The sequence below is a fragment of the Oncorhynchus keta genome, chromosome 17 (assembly GCF_023373465.1).
Source record: "Oncorhynchus keta strain PuntledgeMale-10-30-2019 chromosome 17, Oket_V2, whole genome shotgun sequence".
In the NCBI taxonomy this organism is placed as follows: Eukaryota; Metazoa; Chordata; class Actinopteri; order Salmoniformes; family Salmonidae; genus Oncorhynchus; species Oncorhynchus keta.
In genome coordinates, this window is record NC_068437.1 from 20,182,958 (window position 1) to 20,197,952 (window position 14,995).

The window sequence follows — 14,995 nt, forward strand, 5'->3', positions numbered from 1 at the left end:
GTGTAAAAATGGATATAGTCCGGGTAGCCATTTGATTAGCTGTTCAGGAGTTTTATGGCTTGGATCCACAGACGATGCAATCTCTATTGCACTCAACACTTCCCTAAATAGACCTTAGCACGTGTACTTCCAGTTTGAGTTTCTGCCTTTTGGAAGGGAGAAGGGGTGACCATGTAGCCATCCCGGAAGGGAGAATATATGTATTTTCAGTACCAGTCAAAGGTTTGACCACACCTACTCATTCCAGGGTTTTTCATTAGTCTACAATGTAGAAAATAGTAAAAATAACAGTGAAGACATCAAATCTATGAAATAATACATATGGATTCATATTTTTTTATTTTGTGTTGACTGTATGTTTGTTTGTGTGACTGTTTTGTCACATTGCTTTGCTTTATCTTGGCCAGGTTGCAGTTGTAAATGAGAACTTGTTCTCAACTGGCCTACCTGGTTAAATAAAGGTGACATAAATCAAGTAAACAAAAGTGTTTGAAACAAATCAAATGAGGTAGTCACCTGAGGTAGTCACCTGGAATGCATTTTTATTAACAGGTGTGCCTTAAGTTAATTTGTGGAATTTCTTTACTTAATGTGTTTGAGCCAATCAGTTGTGACAAGGTATTTTTTAAATTTAACTAAGCAAGTCAGTTAAGAACATTGTTATTTACAATTACGGTCTAGGAACAGTGGGTTAACTGCCTTGTTCAGGGCCAGAACAGATTTTTACCTTGTCAGGTCAGGGATTCGATCTAACAATCTTTTGGTTATCCTGAAAAAAATGAAGTTGTACTATGATTAACAGATTTTTTATTGTTAAAAAGATAGTAAAATACACACGATTCACTGAACTGACAAATCGACAGTTCCAGTTATACTTGAAATATGGTGACTGCTCTGTGAAATCTTCACTGTATCCAGTAGCATATTGTAGTTTTCACATGGTCGTAGCCTGGATTGATGCAATGATGATGTATTCAGTCATGTTTGGATACTTTAAATTCTACTCCTAATACATGTATTACAACTGTATACAACCAGCAATAACACATTTCTGACTGCAATTCAGTGCATTAGGCCTTCATTTTCTTAAACTCAATCTGGTTTTTGCTCTCACATAAATTAGATGTAGAACCACTCTCCTCATTGAGAACCCGGCATTGAACAAATACTGCAGGGCAATCTTCCCTCTAAGCTGCAAGTGGGTGCGCAGTAGCCCCGAGACTGCCGTGCAGATCCCCCGGGACTGCGGAGCAAAATAAATATCAGCCCAAAGAGAGAGAGAAGCATGGGATTAAACTTCAGAGTTTTCCCTGTTAGTTACACTGATAATGTTTTCCCTTTACTCTGACAATTGTGATCGAATCAACACTATTAGCCACTTTCATTGCAACATACTGAAACAAAACAAACTATGCAAGAGATTTTGTTATTAAGCAGAACGCATCAGAGTAAGATTATATTGCATTGACACTGCACGACTCAGCCCATACTTTGCAGTCTACACAGACCAGTGGAGCATAATCAGAGCTGCAGTAAGCCTATTTGCAAATAAAACATTGCCATATATGGATCTGTGCCGTTTCCTTTGAACTGGACTGTGTTTACAGCATGAGTGGTCGTTAGTAGATACGCTTGTGTTGAGATCAAAGCAAGAGCTGCATGTTGCCATGTGTGCACATTTTGTTAATATACTTTGCTAGTTATTGAGTTAAGTAGCCAATATAGAGAGGGTAGGATAATTTGTCTTTCTGTAATAATGGTATGGGATTAATAAATGCATTTTATTTTGTAAAGTAGTTTCTTGCATCAAATAATATTTTTTGTCACCTTGTCTGAAGGACAAGTGGATAAACAGGTTAATGTAAAGCCCTGCATGTTTTTTTCTAAAGTCTTATGGAATGTAGACCTACATTTAACACCACACATTAGCTGCTACTGTAGGCTGATTGATAGCTGTTCTATTTCCATGTTACAGGATGCATGTTTTCATTGTTTTTGATGGTAGGCCACACTGATAGGCCTACATTATGTTCAAATAGCAACAGTAGCGTACTTGACCACTGTTAAAACTAACTTAAAGTGGGTACATCCTCAGTGTTCACAGTAAATGTGAGTTTTCACAACATTCAAGTATGTGCACAGCAGACCTGACATTTGCCCAGTGCTGGAAAAAAGAGGGAACATTGCTCTAGGGGGTGATAGGTTAGCAGTGTGTAAGGAATGTAAATAATGTGACACTACATAAATATGTGTTCCTAGGCATCATTTAGCCCCATGTTGGCCAGGATAACCTTCTCCCCAGGTTTAAAGGCAGGCATCCCAAGATACGGACAGCTGGCACATCGGAAGGCATCACCCAGGTAACACTGAAATACAGATCAAAAGGTCAGGTCAACAACTACAAACTGGCTTCACAAAGAGACATGTGCCGACACAGAAAGCTATAGTATGATGGGAAAAGAGTGACACTCACACTTCCACACGCTGACTTGGGCTGGCTGATCGTCTGGACACCCTTGCTTTCTTGTTCTAACTCCTCAGCAAGACCACAAGAGCTACATAGGAGTAATGACAAATTACAATTATGATACAAGGCAACTATGTGTGATTATCTCCATATTTGCATAAGGGATATTCAATAATCAGTTGAACGTCATCACTCATGTCTCTTGGTTATGACTCCAGCAATCTTGTTGGTGTATGGATGAGCCCTCTTTTCTGTAACCAAAGAAAGGGTGAGGGGTGTTTCTCACCAGTTCTTGCAAGCTTTCTTTTTCTTGGTTGTTCCGTCACCACAAGAGGGCGCCTTGAGGGAGGCTGCATCTGGCTTCTTTAGATCATCTGCATCCAGGAGAGCATCGGAGTCCACCAGGTCCTGAAGGGACAGGTGAAAGGCATATTGAGACCACCATCGAATGCAGTAAATCATAGATTTATAGATCTACACACAAATACAACCAAACACACACCACATCATCATCATCCATGTCATTGGCTGACAGGGTCCATGCCTTTTCAACATTGGGGTCAAGAGCTGGTTTGTCTTCTGCAACAAGAAAAGGAATACATTTGTAAAGGCCAGAAGCAAGAGGAAAAGTTTGGAATAGTAACAGAAGGAAGGAGAACTTCACATACCTGGTTTTAGTGTCTTTTTCCCAAAGGAAAGCTTCAGCTGGCTAGAGGAGCCCACCTCAAAGTTGGGTTTGGAAGCAGACATGCGCACCCTGGAGAGAGTGTTCCCCTGGAAGCCTGTAGATGTCCTCAGGGCAGACAACATTTCTGGAGTCAGGGGTCCTTTACTGATCTGCCAATGTTGGTAAACAAAAAATGTGTCAGTGTATAAAGAGCCTGGAGGAGTGTATATTTACCAATCCAGTGCTGGTTTACTCACCTCAGTGACAGACACCAGGCCAGACAACTTCAAGGCTGACATAAGTTTTTCAGCAGTCCTCACTTGTTGGTCATTAGTTCCTGAGAAAAAGGACAGGTATCAAGTGTCAAGAGTCAGTAATTTACTATGTGTCCTCAATAATGACCATGGAGACATTGCCCTCTTCACCCCTCTTACCTGTAACAGGTTCCTCTAGCACTAGTTTCCCACCAGGTTTTATCACTCTGGCCATCTCTGCTAGCGTCTCTGAGGTGTGAATGGAAGCGCTGTCAGGGAGTAGACTTGAGAGGACCCAGTCATAAGTTGATGCTGCATGTGAAGCTGAGGAAAGGAGAGGATTGGCAGGTATTTTGGTGGCTCACCTTATCGTTAGAGTAGCAAGTACAATTTTACAATACAATGCCTTTTAACAAGTGCATAGAACATCAGAATGCAAGAGTTTTGATATAGCATTGGCCAACTGTTGAAACAACCTTAGGAAAGGGTCACTCACACATTAGAAGTCTCTCCATATTCTCCAGTGACACTCGGCCCTCAGAGCCAACCATGGACCCTAGACTCTCTGCCAGCTCCTTCAGGGTTGTTGGGGATGAGGGTTGGCTCCACACCAACAGCACCTTATCCCCTGCTTTTACACCAAGGTCTGCCATGGTCTCCTGCAAACAGAACAACAGTCAATACATTAACACACTTACTAGCATTTAAAGTTAAATCAATCCAAAGAAACCACCAAAATGTGGACACTGCCCCCTAACTGACTCCTCCCAAAATTGAGATACCCAAGCAGACAGAACATACAGTGCATTCAGAAAGTACTCAGACCCTTTGACTTTTCCACATTTTGTTAAGTTAGTCTTATTCTAAAATGGATTTAAAAAATATCACACAATACCCCATGACAAAACAAATTTATAAAACATTTGAAACTGAAATCACATTTACATAAATATTTAGACCCTTTACTCAGTACTTTGTTGAAGCACCTTTGGCAGCCTAGAGTCTTCTTGGGTATGACGCTACAAGCTTGGCACCCATGTATTTTGGGAGTTTCTCCCATTCTTCTCTGCAGATCCTCTCAAACTCTGTCAGGTTGGATAGGGAGCGTTGCTGCACAGCCATTTTCAAGTCTAGGCTCTGGCTGGGCCACTCAAAGACATTCAGACACTTCTCCCGAAGCCACTCCTGCGTTGTCTTGGCTGTGTGCTTAGGGTCATTGTCCTGTTGGAAGGTGAACTGTCGTCCCAGTCTGAGGACCTGAGCACTCTGGAGCAGTTCATCATGAATCTCTCTGTACTTTGCACGGTTCATCTTTCCCTCAATCCTGACTAGTCTCCCGGTCCCTGCCGCTGAAAAACATCCCCATAGCATGATGCTGCCACCACCATGGTGTCAGGTTTCCTCCAGATGTGACGCTTGCCATTCAGGCCAAATAGTTAATTATTTGTTTCTACAGACTAGATCATCTTGTTTCTCATGTCAGAGTCCTTTAGGTGCATTTTGGCAAACTCCAAGCGTGCTGTCATTTTACTGAGGAGTGGCTTCCGTCTGGCCACTCTACCATAAAGGCCTGATTGGTGGAGTGCTGCAGAGATGGTTCTCCTTCTGGAAGGTTCTCCCATCTCCACAGAGGAACTCTGGAGCTCTCTCAAGAGTGAGCATTGAGTTCTTGGTCACCTCCCTGACCAAAGCCCTTCTCCCCCCAATTACTCAGTTTGGCCAGGTGGCCAGCTCTAGGAAGAGTCTTGGTGGTTCCAAACGTCTTCCATTTATCAACTCAAATTTTATTTGTCACATACACATGGTTAGCAGATGTTAATGCGAGTGTAGCGAAATGCTTGTGCTTCTAGTTCCGACCATGCAGTAATATCTAACAAGTAATCTAACAATTTCACAACAACTACCTTATACACACAAGTGTAAAGGAATTAATAAGAATATGTACATAAAAATATATCAATGAGTGATGGCCGAATGGCATAGGCAAGATGCAGTAGATGGTATAGAGCACAGTATATACATATGAGATGAGTAATGTAGGGTATGTAAACATGATATAAAGTGCCATTGTTTAAAGTGGCTAGTGATACATTTATTACATCAATTTTTCCATTATTAAAGAATGATGGAGGCCACTGTGTTCTTGGGGACCTTCAAGGCTGCAGAATTTTTTTGCTACCCTTCTCCAGATCTGTGCCTCTAGACAATCCCGTTTCAGAGCTCTATGGACAATTACTTTGACCTCATGGCTTGGTGTTTGCTCTGACATGCACTGTCAACTGTGGGACCTTAGGGAGGTGACCAAGGCACAGGGGTGTGCCTTTCCAAATCATGTCCAATCAGTTGAATTTATCACAAGTGTAGAAACCTCTAGGATGATCAATGGAAACCAGTTGCACAGGAGCTCAATTTCGAGTCTCAAAGAAAAGGGTCTGTCTGATAAGGTATTCTAAAAACCTGTTTTAACTTTGTCATTATGGGGTATTGTGTGTAGATTGATGAGGAAAATGTTAAATTTAATCAATTTTAGAATAAGGCTGTGGAGAAAGTCAAGGGGTCAGAATACTTTCTGAATGCACTGTAACTGTCATGCTGATAAGACACCAAGTGTTGGGGACACAGGAGTAAACTCAACCACCCAATAGTTTATCGGTACCTGATAGTAGCTGTCTCACGAGTCGTAGATTCAAGATTGAGAAACAGAAGTGAAAGTGACCTTGTACCATACAGAATGCTTTACTGACTTCTGTTGGGATATCAAAATTGTTCTGAATTGGTTACTGCCAGCACCATTTACAGACATAAGGATCAGGGTTAGTGTAAGATGACAGCCCTCTGTAAGAAAAAGTTTAAATTGCGGTTGATATTCCAATAATCAAACGCTGTATCCAATCAGATTTGCATTTACAAATTATGTCTATCCCTGTACCCAACAGCATAGGCTACCAAACATGGGTGACTAAAAAATATACGAGGTAGGCCAAACATTTTTAAACTGTGGAGGGGTAATCAATTGCTGTGTTATAATTAATAAAAGGACTATAGTGAAAATACATTTGTAAATTTAGTTCCATTTCATTGTTTTTTTCCCACCAAGCAAGAAAATCAGATCACCTCACCTCAGCAGTTCAGAGTCCAACCTCATGAACACACGTACAGTAGAAGTTGGAAGTTTACGTACACCTTAGCCAAATAGATTTAAACTCGGTTTTTCACAATTCCTGACATTTAATCCTAGTAAAAAATACCTGTCTTAGGTCAGTTAGGATCACCACATTATTTTAGAAATGTGAAATGTCAGAATAATGGTAGAGAGAATTATTTCTTTCATCACGTCCCAGTGGGTCAGAAGTTTACATACACTCAATTAGTATTTGGTAGCATTGCCTTTAAATTGTTTAACTTGGGTCAAACATTTTGGGTAGGCTTCCACAAGCTTCCCACAATAAGTTGGGTGAAATTTGGCCCATTCCTCCTGACAGAGCTGGTGTAACTGAGTCAGGTTTGTAGGCCTCCTTGCTCACACATGCTTTTTCAGTTGTGCCCACAAATTTTAGTTAGGATTGAGATCAGGGCTTTGTGATGGCCACTCCAATACCTTGACTTTGTTGGCCTTAAGCCATTTTACCACAATGTTGGAACTTATTTATGGCGGTTTTGGAGCAGTGGCTTCTTCCTTGCTGAGACGCCTTTCAGGTTATGTCGATATAGGACTCGTTTTACTGTGGACATAGATACTTTTGTACCTGTTTCCTCCAGCATCTTCACAAGGTCCTTTGCTGTTGTTCTGGGATTGATTTGTACTTCAAAGTACGTTCATCTCTAGGAAACAGAACGCGTCTCCTTCCTGAGCGGTATGACGGATGCGTGGTCCCATGGTGTTTATACTTGCTTATATTTTTCTGAAGTCTTGACTGATTTCTTTTGATTTTCCCATGACGTCAAGCAAAGAGGCACTGAGTTTTAAGGTAGGCTTGAAATACATCCACAGGTACACCTCCAATTGACTCAAATTGTGTCAATTAGACTATCAGAAGCTTCTAAAGCCATGACGTAATTTTCTGGAATTTTCCAAGCTGTTTAAAGGCACAGTCAACTTAGTGCATGTAAACTTCTTACGCACTGGAATTGTGATACAGTGAATTATAAGTGAAATAATCTGTCTGTAAACAATTGTTGGGAAAATGACTTGGGCTTTGTTTTGTGCAGTGCCCCTCACCACAAATGAATTAAATGGCAGTCTCAGACTCATTGTGTTTAAGACAACTAGAACATCATGAGTAGCAATCTCTATAGCTAACATTCCACTCCTTGTCGTTGACAAAAAGACTGGTCTTTCAGCAATTTAAACTTTCAATATGCGCTGGATTTACGGCAGAATTGCTTAAAGGGTTGTTGGAAATAACATGAATATTTTCTACGACAACATGTGGAGCCTCAAATAGAATTGGGATTTATAACGTCAAAAACATTTAGCTCTTAGCTAGGCAAATGGTTGAATTTTGAGGCTTAAACTCTGAACGAAGCAGTTTTGTGGTTGAATTGCAAAATGTAACTATTTAGTTTGAGAATTTAGACATATGAGCTACCATCTTTTGACAAACTAGTTTCATCTACTCTGGACAATCAAAAATCGGTTGCTTAGCAACGTGTCCTGTGGAGAGAAAAAAGTGATATAGTTCCAATATTTGCATTATAGTTGTACTTTGAGCATAGCTGAGGGTAATCAAATCAGGATCACGTCCTCTGAACTCTAGCTCATTAATGATGGAATGTTCATATTTGAAGATGGCAGAAAGCAGCGGAGGTTACTCAGGAGGGGGAGGACCATCCTACTCAGTGAATTTCCTAAAAATAAAAAATGAAACAAAAAAAGTTGTCCTTTTTGGATAAAACGCCACTAAATATATTCAAGGCACCAAATAATGGTTTAAAACGCACTGTTTTGCAATGGTTTACAGTGGCCTCAACAGCACTCTCTGTGGTTGCACCATGGTGAAGCCAGAGGACAGCTATTTTCCGCCCTCCTCTGGGTACAACAAACTTCAATACTAAACCTTGGATGCTAATGGTTCCCACCCCCTTCCATAGACTTACACAGTAATTATGATGACTTCCGGAGGACATCCTCCATCCTATCAGAGCTCTTGCAGCATGAACTGACATGTCCACCCAATCAAAGAATCAGAGAATTAATCTAGTACTGAAAGCATAAACTACAGCTAGTTAGCACTGCAGCACATCAAATTTAAAGACTTAACTTAAAGAGAGAAAGACAATAGTTGAACAGTTTTGAACAAATTAATGTCTTAAATTAAGAAGAAAAAGAAGAGATTTTGTATAATTTTTTTCCCACTTACTTAGCTAATGCACCTAGCTAATTTAGACTTTTCAAACACTTGGATCAAACAGAGGTATTATATTTATGTTAAGCCGGGTGGCTCACACGGAACCCAAACAGGCTGCTTGCGTGCGCCATCGTGCATAAATGTATTTTGCCCCCCCCACACACACACACCAAATTCGATCACTACACGCATGTTAAAATATCAAAACAAACTCTGAACAAATGACATTAATTTGGGGACATTTCAAAAAGCATTAAACATGTATGGCAATTTAGCTAGTTAGCTTGCACTTGCTAGCTAACGTTAATTTGACCTATTTAGATAGCTTGCTGTCGCTAGCTAATTTGTCCTGGGATATAAACATTGAGTTGTTATTTTACCTGAAATGCACAAGGACCTCTATTCCGACAATTAATCCACACATAAAACGGACATCCAAATCGTTTCTAGTCATCTCTCCTCCTTCCAGGCTTTTTCATTGTTTAATTTATATGGTGATCGCATCTATAAACTTTCATTGTATTACCACGACTACCGGCAAAACAGTTAGTCTTTCAATCACCCACGTGGATATAACCAATGAGGAGATGGCACGTGGGTAACTGCTTCTATAAACCAATGAGGAGATGGGAGAGGCAGGACTTTCAGCGCGATCTGCGTCAGAAATAGTATTTTTTTATTTAACCAGGTAGGCTAGTTGAGAACAAGTTCTCATTTACAACTGCGACCTGGCCAAGATTAAAGCATAGCAGTGTGAACAGACAGCAACACAGAGTTACACATGGAATAAACAAGTCAATAACAGTAGAAAAAAGAAAAAAAAGTCTATACACATTGTGTGCAAAAGTCATGAGGAGGCAGGCGAATAATTACAATTTAGCAGATTAACACTGGAGTGATACATTATCAGATGGTCATGTGCAGGTAGAGATACTGGTGTGCAAAAGAGCAGAAAAGTAAATAAATAAAAACAGTATGGGGATGAGGTAGGTCAATTGGGTGGGTTATTTACCGATGGACTATGTACAGCTGCAGCGATCGGTTCGCTGCTCAGATAGCAGATGTTTAAAGTTGGTGAGGGAGATAAAAGTCTCCAACTTCAAAGGATTTTTGCAATTCGTTCCAGTCACAGGCAGCAGAGACTGGAAGGAAAGGCGGCCAAATGAGGTGTTGGCTTTAGGGATGATCAGTGAGATACCCCTGCTGGAGCGCATGCTACGGGTGGGTGTTGCCATCGTGACCAGTGAACTGAGATAAGACGGAGCTTTACCTAGCATGGACTTGTAGATGACCTGGAGCCAGTGGGTCTGGCGATGAATATGTAGCGAGGGCCAGAGTTCTATTTTAGCCCTTGGCGTCGCAGAGGCTCGTTGGCGCAATAATTGAATAACATGGATTTCTACATTTATTTTGCGACGCTCGAGCATGCGATGTGTCCTGTCTGGTCAGCATGTAAGGCTGTCCAACACTGGAACTCTTCCAAGTCAAGGTAAGCTTTTGGTTGTATTCATTTATTGCCACCAGGGCACGCCAGTGTAATTGATAAACTGTTTGCTGTACTGTGGGTTTACTAAGTATTTTTTTCACCTGGTCACAGACAGCTGTTGTGGTGTTCACTGAAGTCCACAAGCGAAGGAAAAAAGTGAGAGGAGGAGAGTGCATAGATGCGAGAAGGAATTATACAACAAGTAAAGCGATGATGCTGTTTGTATGTGGCTGATATGAATGTGATCTGTGGGTGCTGCTGATCAGGGGTGTATTAATTCTGTTGGAGAAAAAAAAAAAGTTTTCTTAAACGGAAGCAAACCGAACAGAGAGACTCTCAATTTGGTTGCAAAGCGTAACTGTTTGGATTTATGATTACACCCTAGATCAACTAGATGCAGGCAAGAGCATGCAATGAGGTACTGAATGTGTCACTCAGTTACCTTGATTACACCCATTTGTACCGACATGTGCACCTACGTTATAAACTTGAATTCGTAAACTAGGTTACAGCAACCTCATTATAGGTCGAGTATCATATAGTAGTCTTAACCTATCGATGTTACATTGAGCTGGGTGAATGGAATATGAATGACAGTCATCCAATATGCTGTAATAGAAATAAAGCCGTAATAGAAATAAAGCCATGCTCTTAAAAAAAAAAAAACTCTCTAATCTTAAACGGCACAGTCTGTAACTGGCAGAAAGGCCAGTCTCTTTGGCACATGACAGGGAGTATATTAGCTAAAGAGACTGATATCCAGGCTATCAGGTGTAACTAGAACGTAATATGGAATACTCTAGAGCTGACTAGAAACCGAACGTTTATGGCAAATGTACTGCCAGTCATACAGACATCATCAAGCCCATTTTAGCACATCACATTTAATACATTATCTTGGTCTTGACTCTTAATTAAAGATGTTCAAATGTGCTTTTCTCTTTGTGACAAGTTACCAACCAGCTAAGTTAGTTAGCTAGTAAGCTAACGTTGTTTAACGAACAGCTAACAAAACGTCCACATCAAAATGTATGTTTTCGCTGTGCAAATTCACTGCAGATTAACAAAACCTGTGTGTGGTAGTTCCGCTTTGATTTTGAAACTTTCTGAACGTGAAATAAGGCAAAAAGGGTTTCGGTCAATGTTAGCTGACCTGCTAACTTACCTCTCCGGTCAAAGCAATGACGTGTATTACGTGCTGCGTAAGTGAGTCGCGTAAAAATGATGCGTCTGATGTCTAAATATCTGTTAGCAGCTGGATATGGCGGCGCTGCTACGAGGACTACGAGTTGGAAGGGCCCTGCGGGGTTTTGGCAGCGGTGAGCCAAGACTTGCTAGTTGGTCTTTGTCTGTAGGCATTAGCCAGTAGCTCAGGGACTTGACTTTGGTAATCGTGTACCTTGATTTAGGTCTAAATCGCGAGAGAACTTGGGAACTAGCTAGCCAACCAATGTCACTTTAAGCAGAAGGTGATCATGAAGGACAGAATCTGGTAATATAATGTTGGCTACTCATTGTAATCTAAATCTCAACGCAAGAAAACACATGTAGTTATCATAACTGCAAGTATTGAGCTCTTCGATCCAATAAACATAGTTAGCTAATTAGGCTAACCCCGTAAATTGTGACGGGGGTTACATTATCCAAGTATTTTCACAAACTGCTCACATAGAGACTCCTACCGAGAAACTACCCCCCGGTCACAATCTACGGAGCTTTAATTATTTGCCAATATTAGGCAATTTAGTTCATACGTGTGCTCAGTCAGAATACAGGATGCATCGTGTCAGTATGAACATCATTAGAGCATACTTTTCTAATTGTTTCTCGTAGTGGTAGTTCCAAAAACATCCAGTCCCCAATGCAATGGCCTGAGACGAGGCTTCCACTGTGCTGCACTTCGTCTTCAGGAGGACAAGGACAAGTCCATCCCTGTCCCCCCATCCTCTGCTGCATCCTCAACTACAACCTACCACGAGCATTACCGAGCCCACCCATTTAAAAACAACACTGCCACATATACGCAGGAAGCGCCTGTACCCGAAGCTGATGCTAAGGAGGCTCCCCAGCCCAACACTAGGTTAGGTTCCACCAAACTGAACTGACACCCATTTTACCAATGCATAATAACATTACAATACCATGTTGTGGTTTTTCCCCTCTGAAACATTTATGTGACATTTTGCTCTTAAGTTACTTATGACGTGTGCATGCCAATGGTCTATGCTGTGTGCTCCCTATTGTCACTGCAGTTATGCAGACCAGAGTGGAGAACAAGGAGAAGAGTATGAAACAGAGGAGCAACTGCAAGCACACATCCTTAACGCTGCACTGGACTTTGTCCAACTACATGGTTGGACTCTTGAGGCCATTTCAGCAGGGGCTGAGGTAAGTGAGTGGAGGGAAGTTGGATTTACTGTAGTTGTGTGGATGGAGAGATTTACCTACGTGACTAAATGTAATTGTTTCTTTCCTGTTACTGTTTTCCTCGGAGCAGACACTGGGCCTCTCAGCAGCCTCCAGTGGAATGTTCCAGAATGGAGCAGGGGACCTGGTTTTGCACTTCATTGCTCAGTGCAATGCCCAGCTAACAGAGCAAATGGCAGAGCAGCACAACCAGGTCCAACTTGGTCAGGCTGAGTAAGCTCCCTCACACTCAAATTAGCAGGTGCAAGAATAGTGCACTTTTCGTGCGCAGTTAGGATTTAAACATGGATGTGATTGTTATTGGTGTGTGTGAGCATGTGTTAACCATGTGATTTCTTGCAGACCAAAGAAAACTGCTGAGTTTCTTAGAGATGCTGTGGAGACTAGATTGAGGATGTTGACACCATACATGGATAATTGGCCACAGGTATCTTGCACACAACACAGTATAACAATTATACTTTAGACACCAACTAGACATGTGACAGTTAATCTCTTCACCTTAAACCAGTTCAAGCTACTGATTGGTATAAGGTAGCCTGATCTTGTAACATCGTCTTGATACACTAGTAGAGGCAACCATTTATTACATCTGTGCGTAGATGTGCCATATAGCTTACTTGATCGAATCACTTTGCCATCTACATTAGTCTCCCTCAAATTATTACACTCAGTAACAGACATGTTTTTTTTCTGCTGATTTTAAAGTATATCTTCCTTTCTCCTCTCTCCAGGCTATGAGTATTCTGCTCCTCCCACACAACATCCCAGACAGTCTGAAGCACCTCTCCACCCTGGTGGATGATATCTGGTACTACGCTGGAGACCGTTCCACAGATGTGAGTCGACCTTCTCAGCCTAAGTACCCCTCTCCCAATGTCTTCCTCACCCCCGTTCATCAGGCACCTCATACTATCCGACCAGCCTCTGCGAAGGTTACTACTCGCCACCTATCCTCACACTGCACTCTCATTGTCCGTTTCACCTTTAACTCTGTCTACCCTATTAATCTCCATATTAATTGTACATGTGCGTACAACTGACATGATTTGTCAATTGTTTATAAATCAGCCCAATCCAAATCCTTTTAAGTTTTTGTCTTTCAACAACCACTTTAATAGTATGTCTATGTATCAAAATCTTTGTTATTCAGTTTTCACTTTTTTCCTATATCAGTTGAACTGGTATACGAAACGGGCCGCACTGACAGGGATCTATAACACCACTGAGCTGGTGATGATACAGGACTCCTCAGAAGACTTCCAGGACACCTGGAACTTCCTTGAAAACCGAATCCAGGATATTGTCAGCATGGCTGGCGCCGCCAAACAGGTACCATTTCCTTAGTCTGTGCATAGTCCCCTTACTTAGGTAACAGGTCACTAGTGATAAAATATAAATCATTAGAAAGAACTCACTAGTATACAACCTATATTAAGGGAACTCAATATGTGTAATTGACACCTATTTTGCTATTGTGTCCTGCAGGCGGCATCTACAGGAGAAGCAGTGGCGCAGGGGCTTTTGGGCGCTGCTGTTACGGTGAGGGTGCTAGAGAGATAAAATCCACAAAACAAAGGATTATTATTACGAATTGACTTTTTAAACACTTCTCCAGGCATTGTGAAGATCTGTTGTATCCGCGCAGAATGTGTCTTGAACATGTATAGCAGCATTGCTTAGAACCTTGGATTACTTTTTTTCAAAATCCTAGATTGTTTAAATGTTTTAATGTCATGCACTGTATTTGTTTAATACCAATTGTATTCTGTGTGTTTAGTAGTGACTGGAGATTTTTTTTCTTTTTTTTTTCCAGCTGAAGAATCTAACAGGGATTAACCAAAGACGATGAAAAAAGATGGCTATTTCTGTTCCACCATCCCCTTCCCCTCTGATCTCTGCCAGTCAGTGGTTTGTGTGTGTGGCATTGAAGATCAGCTTCTGTGCTCACAGCTCAGACATTTCTTCTCTTATCTGTAATACCCTATAGTGTTGGTTTGTTTTATTGATTAGTCGCCTTTTATCCACAATACAAATATAATTGTGCCTTAGGTCTGGTATGAGGTTTCACTTTCATCCAGTTTGAAACGGTTTTCCCTCACATCCACTTCCTATCCATTTTTCTTTTGTATAAAGGATGCAAAAATATGATTGTATTTTAAATGCTTTTGGTCGGCTCCATTGAGAGTTCCTAAATAAATCACAGATCATTTACAACAACAATCTTGTTTATTTTTTTCAGTTATTGATTTAGGATGAGGGGTCCTTGGGATGAACAACACTGCATGGATTTTACCATGTAGTCATACGATGCTGTTGGTGCTTTCAAGACAACTGGGAACTCAG

The 14,995-nt window shown here is 41.1% G+C and overlaps 2 protein-coding genes across 4 annotated transcripts; one reads left to right on the top strand and one right to left on the bottom strand.

The window, feature by feature from the left end:
- Nucleotides 1-790: 790 nt before the first annotated feature.
- Nucleotides 791-11,530, bottom strand: LOC118396567 (anamorsin-B). Of its 2 annotated transcripts, none has more exons than XM_035790838.2 (9): nt 11,388-11,530; nt 3,885-4,047; nt 3,569-3,712; nt 3,392-3,471; nt 3,136-3,304; nt 2,970-3,046; nt 2,754-2,875; nt 2,474-2,555; nt 791-2,366 (listed from the first exon to the last, which is right to left on the bottom strand). In XM_035790838.2, the coding sequence occupies exons 2-9, from the start codon at nt 4,039-4,041 to the stop codon at nt 2,256-2,258; spliced, it is 942 nt and encodes a 313-aa protein (XP_035646731.1). In that variant the 5' UTR covers nt 4,042-4,047; nt 11,388-11,530; the 3' UTR covers nt 791-2,255. The 2 variants fall into 2 exon arrangements, with proteins under 2 accessions (XP_035646731.1, XP_035646732.1); XM_035790839.1 differs by having other exon boundaries at nt 11,376-11,398.
- Nucleotides 11,411-14,872, top strand: LOC118396565 (ubiquinone biosynthesis protein COQ9-B, mitochondrial-like). Of its 2 annotated transcripts, none has more exons than XM_035790836.1 (9): nt 11,411-11,541; nt 12,056-12,302; nt 12,475-12,610; nt 12,720-12,862; nt 12,992-13,076; nt 13,384-13,584; nt 13,826-13,981; nt 14,138-14,191; nt 14,466-14,872. In XM_035790836.1, exons 1-9 carry the CDS (start codon nt 11,484-11,486, stop codon nt 14,499-14,501), a joined length of 1,116 nt encoding a protein of 371 aa, XP_035646729.1. In that variant the 5' UTR covers nt 11,411-11,483; the 3' UTR covers nt 14,502-14,872. The 2 variants fall into 2 exon arrangements, with proteins under 2 accessions (XP_035646729.1, XP_035646730.1); XM_035790837.1 differs by having other exon boundaries at nt 13,384-13,488.
- Nucleotides 14,873-14,995: the final 123 nt, after the last annotated feature.